General features: G+C 63.9%; 4 protein-coding genes across 7 annotated transcripts in view; 2 read left to right on the forward strand and 2 right to left on the reverse strand.

The window, feature by feature from the left end:
- Nucleotides 1-11,363, forward strand: part of LOC127463334 (dedicator of cytokinesis protein 2-like) — a 47,918-nt gene extending 36,555 nt beyond the window's left edge. The window contains exons 29-49 of one of the 2 annotated variants that reach the window (XM_051772638.1): nt 3,143-3,241; nt 3,352-3,446; nt 3,731-3,809; nt 3,925-4,025; nt 4,174-4,232; nt 4,390-4,538; nt 4,750-4,835; nt 5,505-5,661; nt 6,020-6,060; nt 6,221-6,311; nt 6,395-6,514; nt 7,071-7,160; nt 7,266-7,370; nt 7,913-8,054; nt 8,202-8,283; nt 8,388-8,472; nt 8,709-8,795; nt 9,875-10,051; nt 10,191-10,274; nt 10,359-10,496; nt 10,837-11,363. In XM_051772638.1, the coding sequence (XP_051628598.1) occupies nt 3,143-3,241; nt 3,352-3,446; nt 3,731-3,809; nt 3,925-4,025; nt 4,174-4,232; nt 4,390-4,538; nt 4,750-4,835; nt 5,505-5,661; nt 6,020-6,060; nt 6,221-6,311; nt 6,395-6,514; nt 7,071-7,160; nt 7,266-7,370; nt 7,913-8,054; nt 8,202-8,283; nt 8,388-8,472; nt 8,709-8,795; nt 9,875-10,051; nt 10,191-10,274; nt 10,359-10,496; nt 10,837-11,253 (2,484 nt within the window). In that variant the 3' untranslated portion in view covers nt 11,254-11,363. The remainder of the gene's footprint in view (nt 1-3,142; nt 3,242-3,351; nt 3,447-3,730; nt 3,810-3,924; nt 4,026-4,173; nt 4,233-4,389; nt 4,539-4,749; nt 4,836-5,504; nt 5,662-6,019; nt 6,061-6,220; nt 6,312-6,394; nt 6,515-7,070; nt 7,161-7,265; nt 7,371-7,912; nt 8,055-8,201; nt 8,284-8,387; nt 8,473-8,708; nt 8,796-9,874; nt 10,052-10,190; nt 10,275-10,358; nt 10,497-10,836) is intronic. The other variant, XM_051772640.1, reaches the window with a different exon arrangement.
- Nucleotides 11,277-13,448, forward strand: LOC127463327 (uncharacterized). Its single transcript, XM_051772624.1, has 4 exons — nt 11,277-11,504; nt 11,747-11,858; nt 12,289-12,422; nt 12,494-13,448. The coding sequence occupies exons 1-4, from the start codon at nt 11,277-11,279 to the stop codon at nt 12,581-12,583; spliced, it is 564 nt and encodes a 187-aa protein (XP_051628584.1). The 3' UTR covers nt 12,584-13,448.
- Nucleotides 13,449-13,555: 107 nt separating this feature from the next.
- Nucleotides 13,556-15,735, reverse strand: LOC127463343 (BCL2/adenovirus E1B 19 kDa protein-interacting protein 3-like). 2 transcript variants are annotated; one of them, XM_051772653.1, is made up of 6 exons: nt 15,474-15,735; nt 14,835-14,958; nt 14,630-14,755; nt 14,461-14,555; nt 14,241-14,362; nt 13,556-13,889 (listed from the first exon to the last, which is right to left on the reverse strand). In XM_051772653.1, exons 1-6 carry the CDS (start codon nt 15,559-15,561, stop codon nt 13,584-13,586), a joined length of 861 nt encoding a protein of 286 aa, XP_051628613.1. In that variant the 5' UTR covers nt 15,562-15,735; the 3' UTR covers nt 13,556-13,583. The 2 variants fall into 2 exon arrangements, with proteins under 2 accessions (XP_051628613.1, XP_051628614.1); XM_051772654.1 differs by having other exon boundaries at nt 13,705-13,889; nt 14,241-14,390; nt 14,626-14,755.
- A 289-nt stretch (nt 15,736-16,024) lies between these two features.
- On the reverse strand, nt 16,025-25,350 carry AUP1 (AUP1 lipid droplet regulating VLDL assembly factor). Of its 2 annotated transcripts, XR_007900799.1 has the most exons (13): nt 25,203-25,303; nt 24,831-24,968; nt 24,227-24,377; nt 22,889-23,076; nt 22,711-22,783; nt 20,074-20,147; nt 19,117-19,183; nt 18,443-18,548; nt 17,940-18,086; nt 17,625-17,788; nt 17,384-17,472; nt 16,175-16,291; nt 16,025-16,083 (listed from the first exon to the last, which is right to left on the reverse strand). XR_007900799.1 is itself a non-coding variant. In XM_051772651.1 (12 exons), the coding sequence occupies exons 1-12, from the start codon at nt 25,250-25,252 to the stop codon at nt 16,243-16,245; spliced, it is 1,296 nt and encodes a 431-aa protein (XP_051628611.1). In that variant the 5' UTR covers nt 25,253-25,350; the 3' UTR covers nt 16,096-16,242. The 2 variants fall into 2 exon arrangements, 1 of the variants encoding a protein (XP_051628611.1); XM_051772651.1 differs by lacking the exon at nt 16,025-16,083 and having other exon boundaries at nt 16,096-16,291; nt 25,203-25,350.
- Nucleotides 25,351-25,606: the final 256 nt, after the last annotated feature.

Consider the following 25,606-nt stretch of genomic DNA (forward strand, 5'->3'; position numbering starts at 1 on the left):
TGGTTACCAGGGGAATCTGGGAATTACCAAGTGTCCTCCTGTCTCCCTGTGCCTCAGTTTCCCCCCCATCAAACAGCCTGGACCACACAGATCATCCCCACAAACACGGGAGGCAGGCTCTGCCAACGGCACTGGTTAGGACTAGAGTAGTGTTGTTAGCACGGATGGGAATAGACCCACTAATTATCCATGGCCTCTGGATGCCACCATACTATTAAATAATTATAATAATTATCATTTGTAAAGAAGACAACCTCAGTCCAAAGGAGCTTCTGCGATGAAATCCACCCCACTCCTCTGAGCGCGCCAGAAGGACAAACCCTCCCCACGGAGAGGGGATGAGGGAAAGGGTCGGGGGTACCAGCCTCAGCCTGGCTTTGCCTGGGAGTCCCCCCCGCTGCCCCCCGGCCCTTCTCCTCGGGCAGCACCGCAGGGAGGCAGCGCAGCCGGTGGTCCCCCGCGTCCCTGCCACCGCGGCTTTGCCGAGGGGCTCGTTCCCCTGCCCCCGAGAGCTGCCGAGTGTGGAGACCGCCGGGAGCTGCTGCTGGCACTAAATGCGTTCTGCCACCCAGAGCGGGCAGCTGACATCGGTGTCCCCGTGTGTCCCCATGCAGGCACACGCTAGCACAGCCGTGGCCCAGTGGTTACTCATACGTGTCCACCTCATGCTGCCAACACGAAACCGGCTCCGCGGAGACCTCCCGCCCCCCCGCCCCTCTGCCGGGAGCCGCGGCTCTAACGGGCTTTGTGCGCGATCCCGTAGGGAGGGTCGGGACCGGCGCACCCCGGGAGCTGCGCCTCCCTATTTCGCAGGACTGGCTGGGCTCGCTCCGCATCCCGGAGCCCCGCTGGCGGACACAAGGCCTTGGGCGCGGAGCGCGGCGCCGGGAGCAGCCGGGAGCAACGTGGGCTGAATCCCTCCAGCCCCGGCCGGCGTCACCGCGGCGCGCGGTGCCCAAAGTGACATCCCTGGATCTGCGTGTGCGTGTGTCAGCCGGCACGGCCCCGGCCGAGCGACCCGTCCCTCACGAGGGGGAGCGGGGCACAGCCGAGCCCGCCCGGCCGCTCCCCAGCGCGGCTCTCGCACGCAGCCCCGCACGCAGCCCCGCACGCAGCGACTCGGCAAGCGGCGGGGACACGGGCCGGGGCGGCACGGCGCGGCTGCGGCACGGGGGCACGATCTGGGGGTCTTCGGCTCCCATCAGAGATTTCCCTCCCTCGGTTGCACACTGGGCCACCGCTCCAGCACGGCTGTGACCCCCAGAGACCCCGCCACGGCAGCCGGCGGCCACGTCCGTGCGGGGTGCCCAGCGTAGGGGGCTCGGAGCGGAGTGCCCGGCGCACGGTGCCTGCCATAGGATGCTCGGTGCGGGGTGCCACCGCCCCCGTGGCTCCCGCAGTTCCCGGGGCAGCTCCTGCTTAGCGGGGGCAAAGAAGAGGAGGACTGGGAAGTGCCGCGACCCCCGGGGCTCCAGGGCCGGGCACCACGCACCGGCGGCCGGGAGAAGGGGGACACCACGGATCCCCCTTGCCAGCCCAGCCCGGCTCCTCGCCGGCCCCCCGCACATCCCGCGGGGCCGCGGGTGTTCGCATCGCCCCCGCGCCCCCGGGGTCCCCGCACCGTCGCGCAGTCCCGGCTTCAGGGCTCCCGGTACCGCGTCGCCGTTCCTGGCCCCGGGGTTCCTACGCCCCGGCCGCGGGGCCGCCCGGAGTCCCGGTCCCGGTCCTGGCCCGGTGCCGCAGGGCCGATGCCCGCAGCGCCCGGCCCGGCCGCCGCCCCGCTCCCCGGCAGAGCCCTCTCCCCATCCCAGCGGTACCTGGTGCTCGGCGGCGGAGCGGCTCCGGCAGCGGCGGGCGCGGGGCTCGGCGGGGCGGGGCGGGGCGGGGCGGGGCGGGCGGCGCGCGCTCGCCGGTACCGGGGCGGAGCCGGCGGGGGCGGAGCCGGCGGGGGCGGAGCTTCGCGACGGGGAGCGCGCCCGGGTACCGAGCCCCGGAGGAGCCCGGAGGAGCCCGGAGGAGCCCCGGTCCCGGCACCGGGCGGGTCCTGCCCGGACGGCGCGGTGGCTGCGGGCCCCCGGTGTGCCCGTGCTGCTGCGCGGGGCAGCGCTCGGCGGGGCGGCCGTGGGGCTGTGGCGTCACCTGGATGCCCGAAGGATCGTGAGCTGTTGGGGTTTGATCCATTCGCTTCCCACAAGATCATTCCCTGCAAATCCGCTCGCAGCCAGTTTTGGCCGTGGCTTCCCCGCAGCAGCCCTCAGAGGGCTGCGCCCCGTCCCGAGGAGCTCCCGGGGCTGCCTGGGAGCTGCGGGGACGAAGCTGGAGCCCTTGGTCACTGGCAGCAACCACGTTCCTCCGAACCGCCCTGGGCTGTCCCCTTTGGGCTCCATGTTGTTGGCAAGGGCTGGCCTGGGGCCGGTGAAATTGTCCAGGAGGATGCTCCGGCACTGACCAACCTACCGGGACTGGAAGATTCCTGTGGCACCCGTGTCTTGTGCAGAGCTGCTGGGGCTGCTCCAGCACACCCGGGATGGACAGTGGTGCCCAGTGCCCGGTGCTGCCCTCACAGGGCTCACGGCATGATCACAGAGTTCCATCAGTAACATTGGGGCACGACAGGACCATCACTCATCCTGAGCCTGCAGGACGATGCTCTTACCCCAGAGATCCCCAGGACAGCTTTCTGGACAGCATCCTGCTCCTGCGCAGGCTGCTTATCTCACCACAAAGCCAGGAGCCTCCTGGACTTGAGCCAAGGGCTCAGTTTGGGACCCTTCACTGGAGGCACCGGGCTCCAGAAAGAACCTCCTTACTATTTTCAAAATGCCTTTGCATCCACAGATGACCTTAAATTACCTTAAAAATGACAGAGATGCTTCAGCACCACGCTGTAGAGCTATGCCTGCATCCCCTCGGTGTCATGGCAGGTGCCAGAGCCATCCCATTGCTGGAGTGGGATGTGCAGACCAGGAGCTGGAGATGAAGGGGGCAGGAAAAGTCTGTGGAGCTGGGGTGGAGGGAACCAGGGCGGGCGGGGGGTGAATGTCCCTCAGAGCAGTTGGGCCTCCAGGGTACAGACTGACTGGGGGAACACCGATAGTGTCCCCTTCCATGGTCACGGGACTGACCAGCCCATCTCCCCCAGAGCCACTACGTGGCCTGCATGGCTGCCATCCTGAGCCAGATGGACAAGGACCACTACAGTGCCTACATCCAGGCACTCCCCTCCCGGCCGGAGCTGATGGTGAGTGCTGCCCCTTGGCAACACCAGCACCTCCCTCACAGCACCTCCCTGTCTTCCCAAGAGGGCATCATGATCCAGCCCACCTCCTGACATCTCCTCCTCCCTGGTAGGACTTCCTCATGGAGACCTTCATTCTCTTCAAGGACCTGATTGGGAAGACAGTGTATCCCTGCGACTGGGTGGTGATGAACATGGTGCAGAACCGGTGAGGACCTGGGCTGGGAGGGACCCGTAGGCAGGCACTGGGGCTGGGGGTGAGACCCTGGGGCTCCTCATGGGGCACGGGGCAGGCAGACACTGGAGCACAGCTCCAGGCACGCAGGACTGGTGCACCCAGGCGGCGTCAGGCTGTGCTGCAGTGGGCACAAAGGCCCCTGCCCTGCCCCCACTGCGGGACAGCGGTGGGCACGTGCATGGTGGGCACACTGGGTTGGGCAGTGGGCACACTGGTGCTGCCCTTGCTCAGTGCCTGTGGCCTCTTGGTCCCAGGGAGTTCCTGCGCACCATCAACCACTTTGCCACGACCTTGACCAAGATGTTCCTGAGCAACAGCAGCTTCGAGCTGCAGGTGAGTGGGCACTGCCAGTTCCTGGTGGGGACTGGGGGTCCAGGAGAGGACACACCCTGGCCCCCAGCCCCCCATTTCACTCAGCCTGACATTCATCCCTGTGCTTTTACTGCAGCTTTGGAACAACTATTTCCACCTGGCCGTGGCCTTCCTCACTCAGGAGTCCCTGCAGCTGGAGAACTTCTCCCCAGCCAAGCGCAACAGCATCCTGGCCAAGTGAGTCCACTCCAGCCGATTGGCAACACCTCGGGTCCCTGCCCCAGGCTGCCGCCATGCCACAGGGTCAGGGATTTTGGGGCGAGCTGGCCAGGGTGTGCCACACCCTGGGCTGCAGAGCGATGCTGCCTGACCACCATCCCGGCAGGTACGGGGACATGAGAGCCACGATCGGAGCGTCCATCCGGGACATGTGGTACAGCCTCGGTGAGCCAGGGTGTGCAGGGGGGTTGCTGGGTCTCCATGGGCTGGTGTCCATCTGTACCATCATCAGACTGGCTGTGGGGAGTGGGGTGTTGCCAGTGTGGCCATGGGAGCCTGCATGGGTGCAGATCTGTCCCCCAGCCCTTCCTGCCCTCCCCAGGCCATCGCAAGATTGAGTTCATCCCGGGCATGGTGGGCCCTATCCTGGAGATGACCCTGGTGCCAGAGCTGGAGCTGCGCAGGTCCACCATCCCCATCTTCTTCGACATGATGCTCTGCGAGCACCAGCTGACTGGGAGCTTCAGCCGGGTGAGGGACAGGGCTGCTCCTGGGGAGCAGGATGGGGTGGGATGGTGCAGGAACCACCTGCACTGGGGGAGTAGCATGGCCTGGGAGTGGGGACAGGGACCTGTCTCTGCCAGGTGGTCCCTGGGGAGGGGCTGCTCTGAGGCCCCGTGTCTGGGGGCTACTACTGCAGCAGCCAGGGCCAAGCTGAGCCCATCCTCATGCCCCCCCACAGTTTGAGGATGAGATTCTGCGCAGGCTGGACAGTGAGGTGGAGGGCGGCCGTGGGGATGAGCAGTACAAGCAGCTTTTCAAGAGCATGTGAGTGTGCGGTGACGTCCCCACCTTCTCCCCAGGGCATGGACCTTTTGCTGTTACCATTCTCTGCCATCCCCCTCCTCCTCACATCTGTGCCCTGACCTGGAGAATGCCTCTGGGGAGTGGGACCAGAGAGGAGGAAGGATGGTGCCTGAGCACCATTATGTGCCCCCTGCACACCTCTGCTGCTCTGGCCAGCCTGCCGCTGCCTGCCCCCAGCAGTGCCCCTGCCCCAAGTGTTGTCCCTGCCCTTGGTGATGCTCCTGTCCCCAGTGATGCCTCAACCCCAGGAATTACCCTTGTTCTACCCCAAGAGTTACCCCTGACCCAGGAATTAGCCCTGCTCTGCTTTGGGACTTGTCCCTGCCCCAGGAACTACCCCATGCTCCACGTGATACCCCTGCCCCAGGTGATGCCTCTGCCATCCCCAGGCTTTACTCCTGCTCTGTTGTGCTCATCAGGTTCCCATGCAGGGTGATGGAGCTGTCAGGTCTCCCACCATCCTGGCCATGCCTGTGGGGGGTCTCACTGCAGACCAGGAGTTGATTTATGCCTCTTGTTGAGGGTCTTCTCTCTCCCAACTCCCAGTCCCTGGGAAGCCGAGCAGAGCAGTAGTGGGAGCACTGTGGAGCTGGGTGTGCAGTGGCACCCATGGTCCCCTCTCTTCCCCAGCCTGCTGAGCTGCTGCCAGAGACACTCTGAGATGGCCAAGCCCGGGACGGACTTTGTGGAGCTGGTGACTGCACTCCTGGAGCGGCTCCTGGACTACCGGGCTGTCATGAACGATGAGAACAAGACCTACAGCATGAGCTGCACCGTCAACCTCCTGGTGGGCACCTGTGCCCTGCCCCAGCTCCCTGAGGATGGCAGGGCTAAACCCCAAGTCCACCCAGCTCCCTGGGCTGGCAGGCTGTGGGAGGGGCTCACCTCCACTTTCCCACAGTCCCTGGGGCTGGCAGGGCTTGTCCCTGTGTCTCCCCAAGTCCCCTCAGTGCCCCTGGCACAGCATAGATGGGGAGCACCCACTGCCAGAGCCGGTGTCCCTTGGGAGTCGCTGTGCAGCTCCCTTGGGTAGCCCCTTCTCTGTGCGGGGACAGTCCTGGCAGCACCATGACCCACTGTGGGGGGCTGTGGGGGGCTGTGGCACCCCTGGGGCCACTCAAACAGCCTTGTCTGCTCTTCCCCAGAACTTCTACAAGGAGATCGACCGCCAGGCCATGTACATCAGGTGAGTGCAGCACCAGGAGACTGGCAGCACCTGGGGTGGGGAGTCCCGGGGCCCCAAGCTCCCCAGGGGAACGTCAGAGCGGCCGGAGGGGCAGGGCTGCGCTGGCTGCCGGGCCCCACACGCGGTACCATCACTCCCCACACGACTCCATCGCTCCCAGGTACCTGTACAAGCTGAAGGACCTGCACATCAGCTACGAGAACTACACCGAGGGAGCCTACACGCTGCTGCTGCACGCCCGCCTGCTCACGGTGGGCCCGGAGGGGATGTGGGGGTGGGCGGCCGTGGTGACTTGGCGTGACAGGCCAAGTCCTGTCCCCTCTCCCCCATGCAGTGGTCAGAGGAGCCCAACACGGCCCCCGTGCCGGGCCTGCACGGCTGCCACCTGCACACCCAGCGCCAGCTGAAGGAGGCTCTGTACAACCAGATCATCGAATACTTTGACCAGGGCAAGGTGAGTGCAGCCACCCAGCCCCGCAGCCCCCGAGCCCCCAAGCCCCCACAGCCGGAGGAAGCTCGGCTGGCTCAGGGCAAGCCTGGGCCCCTGGCCACCTCTGGCCCCTGCTCCAAGCCCCCAGTCCTGGGCTTCTGCACAGCCCCTCAGCCTCCCCACAGTTGTGGTGGGGCTGGAGCTGCCCTGCAGTAAGCCTGGCTGGAGAGTTCACCTCACAGCCACTGTCCTTCGTCCCATCCTGTCCTACCCTATCCCACCCTGCCCCATCCCATCCTATCCCAGTCCCAGCCCTCGTACTGCCAGGGGCCGGAGCTGGGACATCCCGGGAGGAGAGCTTGCTGAGGCTGGGGGGCTCCAGGGCTGGATACAGTGAGAAGCCAAGTCCTGCTGCTGCAGTGGACCACCAGTCCCCACAGGGAGAGACTTCTCTCCTCACTGGGGGGTAGGGACGCAGGTGCCCCCACAGGCAGGGGGGTCTCCTCTGGAAGCCCCTGGTGCCCCCTGCCCCAGCATACCCTGTCCTGGGGGGGCCCTGCCCTGGCCCCCTCTTCTCCAGATGTGGGAGGAGGCCATCCACATCTGCAAGGAGCTGGCGGAGCAGTACGAGAGCCACGTCTTTGACTACGAAATGCTGAGTGACATCCTGGTGGGTGCCCAGCTGGGATGGGGGTGCTGCTGGCAGGGCAGGATGGTGGGGATGAGCTGGGGGTTGGTGGTCTGCAGGGCCCCATCCTGCCCTTCTCCCCTGCAGCAGCGGGAAGCCAAGTTCTACGAGAAGATCCTGAAGGTGCTGCGGCCCAGCCCAGACTACTTTGCCGTGGGGTACTACGGGCAGGGCTTCCCCACCTTCCTCCGGGTAAGCGGGGCCGGGAGCAGCTCCACGCCTGCCACCTCCATACCCAAAGAACCCCACTTCTCACTGGTCTCCACCTGGATGTGGAGCTGTTGACTACAACTCTTTGAGTGTCACCATCCAGCCCGTTCTTTACTCGCCAAGAGTCCCATCTGCCCCATCCAGGCCTGTCCAGGTTGGAGAAAAGGGTGTCCTGGGCACAGGGTCAGATGCTCTGCACATGTCCAGTCACCCTCCCCTCATCTACCCATGCTGTCATCCCCTTGTAGAAGCCACTGAATTGGTCAGGCAGGATTTGCCATTAGTGACACTGCCTTGGCTGGCCACAATCACCTCCTGATTCTCCATGTGTCTGTTCCTTTTTCCTCCAGTTGCTGCATTTGGGGAGATATTTTTTTCTAGAGGGGGTGTCTCCTGCTTGGCAGGGGTCTCAGCCTCAGCAGCACCTGCACCCCAGTGCTCTGGGGCTTACTGGTGCACAGCCCTAGGGCTCCCCAGCCCTGCTCTGTGGCACTGGGATGAGCTGCCGCCTTCCTCCCCTGCAGAACAGAGTCTTCATCTACCGGGGGAAGGAGTATGAGCGCCGGGAGGACTTCGAGATGCAGCTGCTGAGCCCCTTCCCCAACGCTGAGAAGCTGAAGAGCACATCCCCTCCCGGGCAGGACATCACGGGCTCCCCGGGGCAGTGTATCCTCCGTGCAGGGGCTGGGGCTGGCAGAGCGGCTTGGTCCCCGTCCACTGCCCTGCGTGTGGGCACTCCTGCAGTCCTGGGGTTCACCCCTCTTCCCAGAGCCCCGTCCCCCCCTGGTGCCTGTGGCTCCTTCACTCCCGCAGACATCCAGTGCTTCACCGTGCAGCCGGTGGAGGAAGCCAGGGTCCGGCTCAAGGGCCGGATCATCCCGGAGCAGATCACCAAGTGAGTGTCCAGCATGGAGGGAAGCACAGGGAGCCCCTCTCTGCTCCTTGTGGGTGGGACACAGTGGGGACCCTCTCCCATCTCTGCCCCTTCCCTCCCCACAGCTTCTACAAAGCCAACCATGTCCAGCAGTTCAGCTACTCACGGCCCTTCAAGAGAGGCCCGAATGATCCTGACAATGAATTTGCAGTGAGTGCTGGGAGGGGCTGCCAGGACCCCAAACCAGGAGGGATGGGAGAGCTGGGGGGGCCCTGCAAGGAGCCAGGGACCAGAGGAGAGACAGGGGGTCCCTGGTCGTGGGATGGGGAAGGTGGTGGTCCTTTGCCCATAAAAAGGGGAGGTGGGAGGCCCCCTGTCCCACAGGGCAGCCAGGGGTAGTGTGGGTGATGTGAGGGGGCGGTGGGTGACTGCTGCCCTTCCGGCAGAACATGTGGATCGAGCGGACGACCTTTGTGACAGCCTATCCCCTGCCTGGCATCCTGCGCTGGTTTGCTGTGACTGCCACCACCACGGTGAGGAGTGGGCAGGGGGGGAGCAGGGCCCTCCCAGGATCCTGGTGAGCACAGCTCCCAGCCCCCAGCCCTGCCAGGAGCTCGAGCCAAGGCATGGGGAACATGTCCTGCCCACGCTCATCTAAGCCTCTGCCCTGGTTCTTGCACCCCGTCAGAGCCTGTTCTCAGAGCACACCTGATCCAGCCCACTCAGTGCTTTAGCCCCCAGATCCGCAGCTCCCAGCTCCCTCCCATGACCCCCCTTTGGCATTGCCTTGGCCTCTCTGCCCCAGGACCAGGGCTGATCTCGGGGCAGTGCCAAGTGGGATTGCTGTGCCAGGCCACGGGAAAGGGTTCCTCTGTTGACACAGGGCACAGAGACCTCCGGGCACTCCAGGCACTGACAGCCTTCATTTGCTGGTGCCAGCAGCACCAACGTGGTGGCAGGGACAGGTTTGCATGGCTGGACCACTGGAACACGCATCTCCTCTGTGGGCAGCAGGGACCACGTGTGGGGAGCAGCAGAGGGTGGAGGGGTGTTAGCAGCTGCTGCCAAGGCTCTGTGCATGGGCTTTGTGCCTGTCAGAGGCAGGTGCTCGGCCAGCATCCAGGGAGGCTCAGGAGCCACAGCAATGGAGATGTGACGTGCCCTAGTGGGCTGTCACACAATGCTCTGGCTGGGCTGTTGGGATGCCCTGGCTGGGCTGTCACAGGATGCTGTGGGCATGGGGACATACGGCTGTACAAGCACTGCACACACATCTCTGCCACGGTGCTCAGGCTGTGCCTCCCACTGCTGCACCCCCAAAGTGACACCAATGGTTAACCAGGTTTCCTGTAAGCCATTGCAGCCTCACGCCCGCAGGACTGACCTTGGGGCAGCCTGTGCTGGGAGCAGGGACCAGCATGGCCAGTGCGTCCCTGTGAATTCTCGGCTCAGCCCCAAGCACCCAGTGCCAAGGGTCTGAGGAGCTTCATGGAGCGAGATGTGCAGCCCCTGGGGTCCCTCCTCTGGGGCCAGAGAGAGCCCACCCTGCCAGCCCTAACTAGGGGGGAGGTGGCTGGGCCAGTGGGCACTGACCTCCCCTCCCTGCACACAGACCATCATCTCCCCCCTGGAAAACGCCATTGAGACAATGATGAAAACCAATGAGAAAATCATGAGTGAGATCAACCGGCACCAGAACGACCCCAGCCTGCCCATCAACCCGCTCTCCATGCTGCTCAATGGCATCGTGGACCCTGCTGTCATGGGTGGCTTCGCCAAGTACGAGGCAGTGAGTACACACGGGGGCTGCGCCGGGGCCGGCCGGGCACGCCCGGGGCTGGTGGCCACAGGTACTGGCACCACTCTGCCATCCCACTCTGTGTGGAGCTGGGCCAGCCTGGCAGTGGGACTGAAGGGGGTCCTTGCAGGCATTTTTCCAGGAGTCCTACCTGAAAAAGCACCCCAGGGATGCAGGGAACATCGAGAAGCTGAAGGACCTGATCGCCTGGCAGGTACAGGCAGGAGGATCTACCCTGGTTGTCCCTGTCCCAGGGAGCCCCACAAGCCCAGGGGGACCTGTCCTCGTTCTCCCACAGACCCCGCTGCTGGCAGAGGGGATCCGGATCCACGGGCAGAAGGTGACAGAGGACCTGCGGCCCTTCCACAAGCGCATGGAGCAGTGCTTCGAGCAGCTGCGGGCCAAGGTGGAGAGCCAGTACGGGGTGCGGGAGATGGTGAGTGCCAGGGCAGCAGGCACGGGGTGGGCACTGCTGGGGGACACGGGCAGTGCGTGGCACTGCATGACACTGGACAAACCAAGGTGTGGGGCAGCAGGGAGCACCTGGATGGGGCTGCAGCTGGGGCAGGAACAGGGTGAGGGGCACTGTGCAAGGGGGACCTCAGGGTCCCTGCCTGCCCCAGGAGGGGCACAGCACTGCCATAGGGTGACTGGCACTGGCACAGCAGGAGGACTGGTCAGAGGACACTGTTGGCCCTGGCTGACCCCAGGGAAGGATCGTGAGGCTCTGCCCCCTCATCCCCCCTGGCTGTGTCTCAGGCTCCCTGTGCTCTCAGGTCTTCTTTGAGGACCAGCGGAGCGGACGACCCCGGTCCATGGCCTGGGGACCCGACTGCGACCAGCTGAGCCATGCTGGAGCCAGGCAAGTGCTGTGGTGGGGAGTGCTGGCCACCCGCTCTCTCTACACTCACCCCTCCCTGCTGAGCCTTTCACTCTGCTCTGCCCCAGGTGCTTCTCTCCCATCTCCCCAGTCCTCTGCCCTCTTGCCTTCCCTTTATGTCAAGCACATCTCAGGGGTCCATCGTGCTATGCCACCACAGTGGCCCTGTCCCTATAGGGGGCATGGAGGAGAGACACCCCACGTGCAGCCCCCAGGCTCACCTGGACACCACTGTCACCTGAGCCACGCATGTCTGTCCTCTGCGAACATCCCCCACCGAGCTCTGCTGCAGACAGCGCTGGTGCCTGGCTGAGGGCGGCTGCTCCGGGCAGTGCTATGGCCAGCCCATGGCATAGCCCTGCTCCCCTTCCCCTGCCACCCCTTGCTTCTCACCTGCCCCAGTTGCTCCACAGCACAGAGGCATCTTCGATCCCAAAGCCCGCCCCCCGCACGTCCGAGAGTGAGGACCGTAGGAACGAGCACCGGGAGAGCCGCTCCAGCTCCCTCTTCGGGTCCCGGCGGCAGGACGTGCGCCGGTCCATCTCGGAGCTGCCAGAGCCCAAGGTGATGCTGGTGTCTCCCTGGGCCCCCCCAGCCCGCACTTCCCTGGGTGTCATGTTGCACGCAGACCCCTGACCCAGCCGGCAGCACCAGACTCCAGCCCAAACAGGACCCCTCATGGGGCTGGTGGCAGCCCCTGCTGCAGAGAGGGCAGGAGCAGGGCCTGGAGGGGCCCAAGGTTGGAGATGCAGGGCTGCCATCCAGCCTGGCCCCTCGAGGTGCTGAGCCTCCCCTCTGTGCCCCAGGACGAGAAGCGGAGACTGTCCCACAACATGAGTGAGAGCAGCCCGGGCAGCTCCGACAGCAAACAGCCCCCGCCGAGCCGAGCTGCTGCTGGGGCTCAGCCCAGTGCTGCAGGTACTCCCCGCCCCAGCACGGCTCGGGGGGCACCTTCCCGAGCCCCAACAGCCCCACGAGCAGGGCTGTGCCCCCCAGCACCCTCAGCTCTGCAATCCAGCAGAGGAATCCTCACCCTCTCCCCCCCATCCCCACCGTGGCACAGACTGGGAGCACAGGCACATCTCCCACCAAACGCTCCCCATGGGGCGGCCGTCGATCCCAGATCTTGTGCTGCTGGATCTTGGTGCCGAGAGCAGCTCCCAGTGGGAGCCGGCCCCCGCTCCTGGCTGGGCTCACACCCCAGGGCACCCCTGGCCCTGCTGCCCAGGCCCCCACACTCCTGCAGGCAGGAGCACTGGCCCTGACAGCCCTGGGAACTGAGCCCCGGGCACACTGATGGTCCCCTGGGATGGCCAAGCCCCCCAGCCCACCTCCCCTGCCTGCACAGGGCTGTCCCTGTCTCCCACTGGCTTCGGTGGCCGTGTGAAAAGTGCCAGCAAGGTCCCACCGCTGCCCCGCAAGATCAGCCCCGCGGTGTACGAGACGTTCCTGGAGCAGAGCAACGCCACAGCCGGAGGGAAGGTACTGGAGGGGAGGTACCGGCTGGCCCCAGCCCCCATTCCCCCAGCCCCATAACTTCTCTCTGCTCGTAGGCCTCCACATCCCCGACAGCAGACGGGAACAGAGGCCTCAAGTCCCCGCCACTGCCACTCCCCAAGTCCAAGCGAATGTCACAGCTCTGACCTGGTGCCACCCCTGCCCATGCTGCCCCTGTGCCCAGCTGGCTGCTGGACCCCAGGGCCCTGCTTGACCCTCACCTGCTGGACCACCCTTGCAGCATCGACACCAGAGCATCTACCCAGAGCATCCTGTGCAGCCACGGGATCTCTGTGCACCCAATGCCCAGGCTGGCACCGGGCACTGCCACCCTGTCTCCTGCCAACTCTGGCTATTGCCCTCCAGGTGCCCCCTGGCGCGGGGACCCACCTGCCTCCAGACTTCCCTGCCCCGATGTTCTTACCAGCCCTCACCATCCTGCTCAGGTGCAGCAGTTCTGCTCCAGCCCATGTCAGAACTCTGCCACCAGAGCTGTGCTGAGTCCCACCCAAGCAGCACCCCAGCCATCTGGCCACTGTGCCCATGAGGCCACTGTGCCTTACCTCCTCCCTGCACTGCACCACAGGCAGGGAACCAGCCACCTTCCAAGCAGCATTTCTGAGCAATTCCCTCCCGCTCTCCACTCCAGAGGCAGCTCCTGTCCCTCATCTGTCCACCCCATCCTGCAGCACTGGGACACACTCCTGGCCCAGGTGCTGTGACTGCACAGGAGCCAGCTGGGAGAGCCTAGGCATGTGAGCCTAGGCAACCCCGTGCTGTGCAGTCCCACCTCTCGTGGCCACACCTGGCACCTGCACCAGGCAGGTGCTGCTGCCCCGACCAGCCATGCTCAGCCCCTGCCACACCAGCCCAGAGCCACAGCTAATAAAGGGCAAACACATCAGCTGGCACCTGCGTGGAGCTGGGCACCCCTGTGAGCCCCAGCAATGCCCCTGCTCACCCGGGCCAACCCCCAGTCAGCACCACCCCAGCACCCTGAAGTGCAGGGACTCACCCTCGGGCAGCAAGGAGGGCCCCCTGGGAGCCTGACAGTCACTCCCTGAGCCGAGCTGTACCAACCAGGCACAGGGACAGGACTCACTGCTGGGCCCCCAAGCTGGAACAGGGCTCTTTATTGACATGGGCTCAGTCATATTTACAGTCTGTGTTACAGGGGACCTGGACCCGTAACCAGGGGCTGGGGAGGGCAGGGGCTGCCTGCGGCTGGGTGCTGCTGTCAGCAGGTTCCTGTCTACGTGGGAGAGGGGGATCAGCTCCCAGGGCGGGGGCTACAGGAGGTACACGGGGAGGCACCTCGTGCCACAGACACGGAGCCTGGGAGCGGTCGGGCTGTGCGGGTGCCGGGCTCCCCCTGCACACCGAGCGGGGCAGCACAGGGCTCCTCACAGGGGGTTGGCCGAGGTGGCTGCCAGGTGCTTCCCAATGTAGATCCTGGATTGGAGAGAGCAACCGTGAGGCATGAGCATGGGCACAGCCTGCTGGGCCCCAGCAAGGCAGGAGCAAGGGGAGATGGCAGCAGTCCACTGCAGCTGCTGGGAGAAGTGGTGCAGGACAGCACTCGAGGATGAGCAGCCCAAACCCAGGAGCATTTCCCCCTCCCCAAGCTTCCTGTGGGGACATTCCTCTGGATCAGGGCAGCCAGCGGCACCCAGGAAGCCCCCGACTGCACAGACACCCACTGTAGGCCCAGCCTGCCTGTGCTCCCGGGACCGGTCCCCCGGCAGCGTGGGTGGGACCCCCAGTCACCCCAGCCCAAGGGTGAGACTCCCCCCTGACACTCACCCCAGCCCCAGGGTCAGGAGGTGGCTGAGCAGCAGCGAGGGGATGAAGAGCAGCAGCAGCTCTGAACTGAAAAGTCTCTTCTTCCTCCCCACTGCACCTCCCTGCAGGCTCCACAGCACAGGCTGGGGGGAGCACACAAAGGCAAATTCCCTGGGAAAAGTGCAGGGTTAATGGGGGCACAGGGACAGCAGGACATGCTGGTGGGGGAGACAAGACTTACTTTGGAGACAGGTACCGGGGGCAGCGGGTACAGGCCCAGCCCAGGGACGCTGGCAGGAGTCGCTGTCTCCGCTTGGTTTCCTCCAGCGTATCCCCCTGGAAGGAGACACAGGGCAGGTCAGAGCAGGGCCCAGGGGTGCAGAAGGGTAGGGGACAGCTCCCTTACCTGCTGGGGGTGGGGGCAGCCCGGTGGGGGCTGGCTGTGTGCAGGAAGGACCTCGCTCTCCCCTGACTGCTCGCTCGCCTGCCCAGCTCCACTGTCATCCCAGGCTGGAGCGTCCAGCACAAGCAGGGCCCTGCAAACAGACCCCCTCGGTCACCGAGCCCAGCCTGGCCCGGCAGAGCTCCGGGGCCCGGCTCCTCCTTGCAACTCACCCGTCCCCGCTCTCAGTCTCTAGCTGGGCTTCCAGCAGCATCCGCTCCACGTCAGCGTGGCAGGAGAAGGGCGAGGGTGCCGGCTCGGGGCAGCCTGGGCCATAGCGCAGCTCCACCCAGGAGCCTGGAGGGGCCGTCAGCCCCCGCGCTGCCCCCCGCCCACCCCCGCACCCTGTCCCGTCCCCCTCCCCGGCACACCCCACACCCCTGCCCAGAGACCGCGGGAGCACCAAGCGCGGTTCCCGACCCGGGACGTCCCACGGGCCCCAGGGCTGCTCCTCGCCGTGCCCTCCTCCCTCGGGACCGCCGCCTGCCTCTGCCCCGGCCCCCGCGGTGCTCATCAGCCCCTCTGAGACACCCGGTGCGTGTCAGCCCCCACGGGACCCCGGCCCGGGCTCCCCCCTGACCCGCCCCATCCCCGTGGCACATCAGCCCAGACCCCCATGTGTGCACGGCCGTCCCGCTGGGACCCCCAGACGCCCCAGTGCCCCGAAGCCCCCGGTGCCCGCCGGACCACCCGCGTGCCCCACTGTCCCGAACCCTCCGGTGCCTCCCTGCCCGCCCCCGCCCCCCATTGCTCCCCAGCCCTCCAGGTTCCCCACAGCCCCGAACGGCCGGTGCCCCCGGGTCCCCCCAGACCGTCGTCGCCGGTTCCCGCCATGGCCCCGCGGACGCTCCGCGCGCAGCCCCCGCCGCTGACAGTCACGTGACGCCCGCGAGCCCCCATGTAAATAAACCACCGGCACTGGGCGGCCGTCTCTTAAAAGGGCACCAGCTCCGCCTGCGGGATGCAGCCCGCCCGGCCGCGAGGGCGGCGGCCCCGCCGCGTTGCCCCTTTAAGCGGCGCCTACGTGCGGCGCGCGAGCAGGCGGCGGCCGCGGCGCGTGCGGACCCGCACGGAGCCGGGCCGGGCCCGCCCCCGTCCCACTGGCCACGCCCCCCGCTGGCCACGCCCCCCGCTCCCGGTGCCCGCACAGCCCGAGCCGCGCCGGTCGCTGCCGCCGTTTATTTTCGCCGCCAGGGGGCGCCCACGGCCCGCCCGTCCCGTCCGCGTGGGGCCCGCGCGCGCCGGTGCCGCCGCCGGCCCGGGCCGGTCACGGGCTCCGGGCCGGTCACGGGCTCCGGGCCGGTCACGGGCTCCGAGCCGGTCACGGGCTCCGGACCAGTCACGGGCTCCGGGCCGGTCACGGGCTCTGGGCCGGTCACGGGCTCCGAGCCGGTCACGGGCTCCGGGCCGGTCACGGGCTCCGGACCGGTCACGGGCTCCGAGCCGGTCACGGGCTCCGGACCGGTCACGGGCTCCGAGCCGGTCACGGGCTCCAGACCGGTCACGGGCTCCGGGCCGGTCACGGGCTCCGGCCGGTGCAGGCAGGGCTTCCGCTCACGGGCCGCCGCCGGCCTGGGCCCGTCAGAGGCTGCCGCCGGCCCTTGCCACGCCGTGCTTCTCGGCGAACCGCCTGCGGGAGAGAGCGCCCTCAGACACCACCGCCCTGGGACTGCCCGAATGTCCCCCGCGAGCCTGCCCGGGGAGGGGCCGCCAGAGAGCGGTGGCGACCCCAAGGGACCGGGACCGGGACCCGAAGGGCCAGGCAGTGGGAGTGACCCTCACACTGCAGTGCCCCAGGGCCGTGCGCTCCCCGGCTGCACCTTGGCTCCGGTTCCGTTCGAAGCTCGCCTGGAGCCCATGGAAACAGGAGACAGTGGCCGGAGCTGCTCCAGGAGAGCCACAGGGCAGATACTGTCCCTGCTGGGGACAAGCCCGACAGAGCACGGACCAAGCAAGGCCTGCAAGGGGCTGCAGGGACCACCCACACTGGCCCCACTCACACCAGCCCCTGCTCCCCAGCAGGCCCCTGCCTGGCTGTCAGGATGAGGTTTCCCAGTTAGGGTTTCTTGGCAGGATGGTTCCCTCAGCACAGCCCCAGCCATTCAGTGACCAACAAGCGCAGGCACACTTAACTTCCCCTCAAACTCATTCTCAGTTTTCTGTATCATTCTAAAACAACAACCAGTCACCAAAGCTGGCCACTTGTTCCAGGATTTGCCTCATCAAAATCCTGCACAGGTTGCTCCCTGTTCCCTCACACCGGAGTTAACTGCGCTGTCCATGGTGCCAAACAGGAATGTCCTGCCCACACCGAGGGTGCCAGGGCGCCAGTGTGACCTCAGAAAAACCCAGTCCCACAGGGGATCCTGTCAGCCAGACACGAGTCACATCGAGAAGCCTAGTGAGGCTGGTTGTGCTCAGCTCTGTTCCTCAGTGCTTCTGGAAAAGCAGCTCCAACCCCTCAGCCCCCAAAACCAGAGGCCTGGCAGCAGTTACGAGCACAGAGCACTTCCCAGGAATGACACAGGGCCGCACGCTTGGAAAGGTGACAATCACCTGCCCCCCTCCCACAGCCCTGCGCTGGGACTGGGGGTAGGAGGGGCTGGGAACCACCTAGCTGGCACAGCCTGGGGCATCTCGGGTGCTGTTGGGGCCATGGCTTGGGGGCTTGGGCAGGGGGAGTCGTGAGGGCCCTGGCAGGGGAGCCCTGGGGTGCTCTCACCTCCTGGCATAGTCGTACAAGGCTCGTTTCCGCTCCTGCAAGGACAGGTGACGCTCCACGGGGGACTTGGCAAACTGCTTTGTAGCTGTCTGGAAGAGAAAGCACAGGAGCTGTCAGGAGACAGACAAAGCAGGAGCCTCCTTGGCTCTGGAAGGCCTGGCACATCAGGTCAGTGCTCCATGCCCCTGGTTAGTCCTGAACACAAGCCACCAGATCAGGGAGACGCACAAGCCCACAGTACCTTGGCAGAAGGCGCAGCCACGGAGCCCTGGATGCCAGAAGCAGCTGCAGCCTGGGAGGTAGACAGGGTAGGCAGGTCAGTACCAGCCTCCTGACTCTCAGGGAAGAAGGAAACTCTCCCCTCCAGCAAGTTGGCAATCGTGGTGTCCACACAGTTGGTCTGGGCTGCAGGGACAAAGGGATCCCTTAGAGATCTGGATGCTCCATCCTGGCTGCCACTGTGCTCCAGTGCAACAGGGACAAGGTTTCTGCTTTCAAGTCCCACACACCACAGAAGGTCCCCCTGCGTCCCTCCTGACACCCCAGCACTGCTCACCCAGGTCTGTCCTGATGACCTCCAGGGGCACGTGAGGCAGCACCTCCTTGACCTGCTGTGCCATGGCCACAACCTGCATGTCCTCAGGAGCACCTCCAGGCAGGTGGGGGGGCACCCTGGGCTGGGCTACCAGGCGCTGACTCGAGGCTGCAGGAGAAAGAAGTGGGCACAGGAGGGTGACTAAAGGCCTGTCAGCTGCACCAGCCCTGCGTTAGTACAAACTGGTGTGACGTGAAAGCTGGACCCCCTGCCCACACCCCCCATGTCTGTGTCCAGGAGCGTGGGCCCCTCCCTCCCCCCCTGCCAAGTACAGCCCCCAGACCAGAGCACACCGGCAGCCCCTCTCCCAGGGAGCGCCCCAACATTCCTGGTCCTCCTCTTCCTCCCACTCCATGCATGAGTCACTGAGAGCAGACTGAGGCCCCCACACAGGCAAGCCCAGGTGGCAGTTCCACAGCCAGGACACCCCCAGGGCTCCACAGGCTCCCTCCCCGGACACCCACCTGGGGCAGAGGGCAGCCGTGACGTGTGCCGCAGCCTCTTCATGTGCTCAGTCCTGTCGGCGGCGGTGATCCGTGTGGATACCACACCCAGCTCCATGGCCAAGAGCTGCGCATGCAGAGAGGAGTCACACAACACATACAGGACGCACAACACGCTGCCCAGGCAGCCCCCCCGTGCCGGGGAGCGTGTCAGGGGCGCAGGCTTGCATGGAGCTACAGCAAGGGCAAGAGGGCTGGGAATCGATTTCTCCACGGCCTCAGGGATGCATTTCAGTGTGGCAGGGAGCACATGAAGGAGCAGGAGTAGCAGTATCATCCTGCCAAAACGGGCTGATGGGGAGATACGAGATCTTTGGTACAGGAGCTGTGAAGTACCCAGAACATATAGGAAGGGTGGAGAAACAATTTCTTTATTTGATTTGTGGCATCAGGAAAGGGGAGTGAAAGGCCTAAAGTGGAGAGAGTCCTGATAACTGTGGAAAGGCTAAGTGGGGGGTGGCAAATAGGCCATGGAAAAATCGAGTACCTGTAAGGGGCAATAAATATGGGCTAGAGCTCCCATCACACAAACATATGCAGAAATGCCCTCTGCAACTCTGCCTGCCCTCTGCTCTCCTCTGTGCTCATCCTCAACTGCACCAGTCCTACAGCCCTCTCCCACATCACTCTCCTACCTCCTGAACTCGGAGCGCAAAGTCCTCACTCGGCTCGTCCGCTCGCCTGGGGACAGACGGCATCCACCTGAGTGGGGACAACAGCACATGGATCCAGCCCCGCCAGAAGCAGCCCTTGGAGCCAGCCCCATGGGGAATGGCCCTTGGGGCCAGCACCTGCTGGGAGCAGTTGTGCTGGGCACAGCCCCAACTCCACATCCCCTGCCCACCCCACACCTCTCCCCACCAGACCATCAAACCCCAACACCCACTCCCAAACCCAGGGCATGGCTCAGCTCAGGAGACAGAACTGGCTCACTGGAGCTCTGTTAGCTCTCACACCTAACAGGTGAAGGATCTCCTACAGCTCCCAGAAGGGCCCCAGTGAGGAGCCACGGCCATTTACATGGGAGTAGAAAACAGGTCACCCAGACTCCAGGCAGATACGGCCAGGGAAAGCTACAGCACAAGGCTCTTCTTTGCTGAAATACCTCAACCCCTGCATTTGACTCCCAGCCCCTTCCACTGCCTAGGAACCCTTATGACACCAGAGCTACTCAGCCAGACCGGGCTCTCCTGGGCCCAGGGCCAGGGTCTGGACGACTCCTGCACCACCCCCCTGGACCACCCCTGCAGCTCCTGAGGAATTGCAGGGACAGACGGACACTGGAGGCTGGTGCTGCCTGAGGGAATCACCCCTGGAGTAAATCACTGCAAAGCAGCTTTAAAAATACACCCGGAAACTTGACCTAAAAGCCTGGAGAGACAGATTCCTCTCCTTTCCCAACACAGCACAGTAGCCAGGGGCAGGTCCAGGAGCTGGACCTGGCCAGACCCAAATGGTGCCAACCACAGCCCTGTTGAGGCACTCAGGGAGGGTGCCATCAGCACAGACCAAGGGATCTTGTACTGCCACAGACACGTCAGGGCCCCACTCAACCCCAACCCTGCCCCAAACAGAAAAGAGAGACATAGTACCTTACTTGATATACTGTGAAGGGAACGAAGAAGGTCCAGAGCAGCTCCGTGATCCAGGAGGAGTCGGCCACGCTCTGGGGAAGAGAGCACAGTGAGATCCCACACACAGAACAGGGGCTGCCGGGAGCCAGGCAGGCAGCGAGTCAGGGATATGTGGGCAGAGGTGGAGAACTGGGAAAGCGGGAACAGCAAACCCAGTGCACACAGGGCAAGCCCCAGGGCAGGTTCATCATTAGTCATCACCAGTTTTCACTGTTCGCAGTCACCTTTTCCTTCCACTAAGACAGCAGCAAGGCTTTCCCTCAGTAACCCCCCATTCCCTGCTAGACTGTGCCTGCAGAAAGCACCAAAAACGCCTGAAGACCTACTAACACTCCCCCAGAACCATGAACAATCCCTCCTCATCGTGGTGGGAACAGCTGCTGGTGATGTTCCAACTCCTGTAAGCTCTCCTGTAAGTGACAGGACGAAGGAAATAGCTTCAAGCTGTGTCAGGGGAGGTTTAGGTTGGATATTGGGAAAATTCCTCCTGGAAAGGGCTGCCCAGGGCAGTGGTGGAGTCCCCAGCCCTGTGAGGATTTAACAGCCATGTGGATGTGGCACTTGGGGACATGGTCAGTGGTGGCCTTGGCAGTGCTGGGGGAATGGTTGGACTCGGAGGTCTCAGAGGTCTTTTCCCATCCCATTGACTCTGTGATTCTCAGACAGGCTCATGCCTGGTTTGTCCCACAGACTGGGAAGAGGAGCTGTAACTGGGTAAAGCACACAAAGCTCAGCCATGGGAGAATCAGAGAAACCTCATCTCCTGGGTAAACACATTTCAGAACCCCAAACCCAAGTGCCTGTAGTGATGCCCAGAGCCAGATTTCAGTTATGCTGCCTGTGCCACAGAACAACATGCTCCTGCACCATTCCAGGCAACCAGAGCTGGAGAAAATTCTTCACTCCAAATTTGGCGGTTTGCTCAGCCCAGTGTCTGATAGATATCACACAAGTCTGTAAGAAAGCTTTCTGTAAAGCGCTGATTGAACCACTTGAAGTACCACATCTCCAGTCCTCAAATTTTCTGATGATTTAAAATCACACCAGAAATCCACCACAATTTACTCAGCCAATGTGCAGAAAGTACAAAGTCCTGCTCAGCCTCTGGAGATAAAACCTGAGCCAAGAAGTGACTGTAACCAGCACCTCCACACAGACATGCTGTTCCCTATAACATGCATGAGGGAAGGGATGCACAGACAAACACACAACTTATGACATCTCAGAACTTCTCAGAAGAGCCAAACCCCAAAAAGCATAAGTGATTCCCTATAAACCATCCAGAACAGAAGAGCTCTCCCATATCTCTGGAGTGGTCATTCAAAAACATGGTGTCCTCACTGCTGGAAAACCCAGGACAGAACCTGTGCAGTACCAGCATTCGGTGCCAGGCCCTGCAGAGCCTGCTGTGGGTGTTGTCACAACAAAACAACCACTCTCCACTCCTAAGCCTCTTCCCCAGTGTGCAGCAGCCCCCCACAGCCATCCACAGCCACATATCCACAGTCACCCCAATCCATTCCACAGCCTCACTGCTTCCTTTCTCTGGAGCCGACTGAGTTAAGTAACTATAAGTGCTGCTCTTTGGGTTCTCCTCATGCTTGTGGCCTCCCTGAACTCTGTTTCAGTCCCCCTGCCCTGGCAGGAGTGACCAAAGCTTCACCGAGCATTGCTGCAGTTCCCATCCCTGCACACATCCAGCTGACTCCTCTCCCCGCCAGGGATTCCTGTGCTTTCTCCTACAGACACAGCAGACCCACAAGGGACAGCTGTGCCTGGCAGCTCTCCGTGGTCACTGGATCAGTTATAACCCGGATTCTGCCACTCACTAACCTGAACCTCACAACTGGAGACCTCAGTGCTGCCAAAGCCCCAGCCAGCACGGGGGGAACATGAATCCCTGGCAGAGTCTCACCCTCAAACACCTGCTGCTGCCTTAGTGTGGGCACGACATTCTGCAACCTGCTGGGAAGTGCCTTTGACTCTGCCCATTGTGCCCTGCTGTTCTAGAGAGATACAGAACAAAGAACCAACTCAAGTGTCAGACAAATATAACAGTTCAGGGTCTTTTAACCAAGCAGACCCAAAACTGACATCAAGAAATGAGAAATTCAGCAAAGCCTGGGATCAGTTTCCCTGCAATCCCTTCTGCAGCACTGCTGTTGCCACTGTGAACTTTGCCCCTTGTCTGGGGTTGCTCTTGCACCATGTCCCTGGGGCTGTGCCCAGGGTGAGCCTCCAGAGCCTGCATGACCTCTGGCACATCAGCCCTGCCCCGAGGGCAGGAGCTGGTCTTTCACAGCAAGGAGCTCACCAAGGGGAGAGGACATAGCACTGGCCATGGAAACCAGTGGCACAATGACAGCCAGCCGGGCCACCAAATGTCTGTCACACTGGTCAGTGTAACTAGGGGAGTACTGAGTGGGCCAAGTTCCCGGGAAAGGCACTTGGGAACAGCATCAGTTCCGAACAGTTGGTCCCAAGACACGAGGCCAGGCCACACCACAGGCTCCAGAGCAGGAGCAGGATGAATGGTAGCACCCAGAGCCCGGCACAGCACCCACCCCTCACCCCATCCCCGCGTCCCCAACTCACCACTGCCACCAACGGCCTCCGGACCTGCAGGGCAACGGGCTGCACAACATCCAGGATGGAGAAGGGCCAGGAGCTGGAAGGGAGGAATTCCGCAGTGAATGACCTTGAAGCCACCCCACTGCAGGAATGCTGGCTCCCTGGAGCCACCCCCAGCCACCCCCCGTGGGAATTCCCGCACCTGAAGCGGAGCAGCCCGGCCCGGCCGTTGGTGGCCGCCTCCTCCGGGAACAGCAGCAGCGGTGGGTTCCCTCGCTGAGACGAGTATTCCTTCAGGGAATCCACCAGCTCTGCCCTGCTGCCCATCACTCCCAGCTCCATGAATCCCCTGGACCAGCAGATGAACCCTGGGGCACCATTCAGTGCAGGCTGCAGGAAAAACAGGAGTGAGGAGGAAACTGCCCTGCCCAGCCCTCCCAGTCATCTTCCCAAGTGAAAAAGAAGACAAGGTTCATGCTCATCAGCAAAATCCCCTCTGGGGCTGAGGGCCACCTGGGAGCCAGCAGCACTGGTGGCAGAGAACATGTTACTGCCAGGCCTCAGGACCTGCTCCAGCCCTGACTCCACAGGAATCAGATTCCAAACTTTCAGTTCAGACTGTACCCTGTCTGCCAGAGACACAGACTCCCCCATGCCAGTGTTCCTTGTGTTCTCTACAGCAGTCCCTGACACACTTGGCAGGACACACACTGCTTCCAGGAGTCTCTCCTCTCCAGGTCAGGGGCAAATCAATGGCTGTGCAGGACACGAGATCCACCCAGAGCCTGCTGACTCAGGAACTCCACACAGGGAATTTTAGAGGAAAGCACGGACAGCCCAGAACAGCCCGAGCAACATGGACACAGAGCACCCTCCATGCACCTGGCTGCCCCCCCCAAAACAGCATCCAGTGCTGAGGGAAACCCCACAACCAGCCCTGTCCCTGACCCCCTGATCCAAAAGGCCAGAGAAGGGAACAGCTGCTGGGATCTACCTGCTCTTCCACCAAAATCAACACCCACTGTAACTACTCCCGCTCCTCCTCACTCTGTTCCGTTTTTTCACGCAGCGCCCAAGAGAGAAACTGAGCCACAGAAAACACCCCAAGGCTTGTGCAACCCTGGGTTAGTAACTCAGAACTGGAGAACCTTCCAGGATCTGAAAGGGCCTAAAGGGAAGCCAGAGAGGGACTCTGCATCGGGGACTGGAATGATAGGACAAGGAGTAATGGATATGACTGTAGCAGTGAAAATTTAGGCTGGATATTAGGAAAAAACTTTTCTCTGTGAAGGTGGTGAGGCCCTGGCACAGGTTGCCCAGACAAGCTGTGGTTGCCCCATCCCTAGAAGTGTCCCAGGCCAGGCTGGACACAGCTTGAAGCAACCTGGCCTAATGGAAGGTGTCTCTGCCTATGGCAGGGGGTGGGACTGAATGGGTTTTAAAGTCTTTTCAGCCCTGAACATCCTATGTTTCTGTGACCACACCAACACCAAATCTGGGCAGCACTTCCCGTGCCCTGCCCCCAGGGAGGAGCCCTCACCGTGTTGCAGGAGGTGAGCAGGCTGACGACGTTGTGGTCGAAGGGGGTGACGTGGTTGGCGATGAAGACCTTGGCGCCGGCCCCGCGCAGCCGCGGGTCGTTCTGCCGCACCAGCAGCCCCAGCACAGAGCACATCACACGGACAATAAACCTGAGAGGGAGACAAGGGCCTGCCTCAAGTCCTGCCATCAGAGCCGCTGCTGGTGACACATCCAACAGACGGAGGGAACTGGGAATTCTGGTGGCTGCACAAAGAACACCGAGACCAAATGGAAACGGCACATCTGGGGCAGGAATTGTTGGGAGGCTGTGGCTAGGACTGGAACACGGGGCATCAAGTGCTCGCTGAACTCCTGAGCAGCACACCCAGCTGATCCACACGCTCCAGACCAGTTCCTGAGCCCTCCAGAGGTGACCGCCAGCTCTGGGCTTGGCAGAAGAAGCACCTCCAGGGCTCCTAGGAACAATAAGTCTCGATAGCACAGCTCCCCACAGCCCCATGCCTCAACCAAGCCCCCCGGGCCGGGACCCCGAGGAGCCGGGGCCGCCCTCCCGCCCTACACCCCGCCCCGGGCAGCAGCCGGGGCCCCCCGGGATCACGCACCGGCGCAAGACGCTGTCGGGCAGGGCACAGCTGACCAGGAACACGTGGACACCGATGAAAAGGCGGAGGACGAGCAGGCAGAGCCCCACGGGCGCGTAGAGCAACAGGGCCAGGAGCAGAAACCCATCGGTCGGGAACCTGCCGGGGCAGAGAGCGGCGCAGGCCGCCTGAGCGCGGCCGGAACGAGCCCCAGGGTCCCCCGAGACCCCTCAAGGAGCCTTCGCAGCCCACCCGAGGCATCCCCGGTGCCCCCACGGCTCACCCCGACCTTCCCCACGGGGCTTCCGCAAGACACTTTGTCCGCCCGCGGGCCCCGGGCCCGCGCGACTCTCCCGGGAGCCCCCGGCCCGCGGGCCCCGGGCGGGTGCTCACCGGTGCGAATCGAAGAGCCGCTCGGGGCCCGGGGCCGCGGGCGGCTCCATCCCCGCCGCGCCGCCGCCTCACTGCCGCCCCACACCCGCCGCCATCTTGCCCGCGGCCGCGCGCCCGGCCCGCGCGGGGCACGCTGGGAGCGCGCCGCCTTCCCAGCCTGCACCGCGCGCCGCCGCTCCCTCGCCCTGACGGCAGCTCCGGCGGGCCCGGCGAGCGGCTCTGATAGTGGGACCGCCCCGCTCTGCCCTGCTCCGCCGGCGCTACCGGTTACCGGCGCCTCTCGTTGGCGGTCAGCCCACAGATCCCAGCGGGACTAGAACTCCCGGCGTGCCCCGCGGCGGAGGGCAGCTCCCGCCAGGGCCCGCCCCAGGACTACAGCTCCCGGCGTGCCCCTCGGCCGGGCC

Source organism: Manacus candei, unplaced genomic scaffold, assembly GCF_025592945.1.
Source record: "Manacus candei isolate 608988 ecotype Guabito, Panama unplaced genomic scaffold, ASM2559294v1 h1tg000154l, whole genome shotgun sequence".
NCBI classification, from domain to species: domain Eukaryota; kingdom Metazoa; phylum Chordata; class Aves; order Passeriformes; family Pipridae; genus Manacus; species Manacus candei.

What these genes read in the sequence shown, in the direction of transcription:
- AUP1 (XM_051772651.1), bottom strand. Translation starts at nt 25,252, where the DNA reads ATGGAGCCGCCCGCGGCCCCGGGCCCCGAGCGGCTCTTCGATTCGCAC. An exon ending in TGCTCACCTCCTGCAACACG is followed by an intron (nt 23,077 to 24,226) that starts GTGAGGGCTCCT and finishes TTTTTCCTGCAG; the next exon opens with CCTGCACTGAATGGTGCCCC. An exon ending in TGGCTGCGCCTTCTGCCAAG is followed by an intron (nt 17,473 to 17,624) that starts GTACTGTGGGCT and finishes TTTCTCTTCCAG; the next exon opens with ACAGCTACAAAGCAGTTTGC.
- LOC127463327 (XM_051772624.1), top strand. Translation starts at nt 11,277, where the DNA reads ATGGCCAGCCCATGGCATAGCCCTGCTCCCCTTCCCCTGCCACCCCTT. An exon ending in GGCTCAGCCCAGTGCTGCAG is followed by an intron (nt 11,859 to 12,288) that starts GTACTCCCCGCC and finishes CTGCCTGCACAG; the next exon opens with GGCTGTCCCTGTCTCCCACT. An exon ending in ACGCCACAGCCGGAGGGAAG is followed by an intron (nt 12,423 to 12,493) that starts GTACTGGAGGGG and finishes CTCTGCTCGTAG; the next exon opens with GCCTCCACATCCCCGACAGC.
- LOC127463343 (XM_051772653.1), bottom strand. Translation starts at nt 15,561, where the DNA reads ATGGGGGCTCGCGGGCGTCACGTGACTGTCAGCGGCGGGGGCTGCGCG. An exon ending in GGCGGGAACCGGCGACGACG is followed by an intron (nt 14,959 to 15,473) that starts GTCTGGGGGGAC and finishes CGGCCCCTCCAG; the next exon opens with GCTCCTGGGTGGAGCTGCGC. An exon ending in CCGGGCTGCCCCCACCCCCA is followed by an intron (nt 14,556 to 14,629) that starts GCAGGTAAGGGA and finishes GTCTCCTTCCAG; the next exon opens with GGGGATACGCTGGAGGAAAC.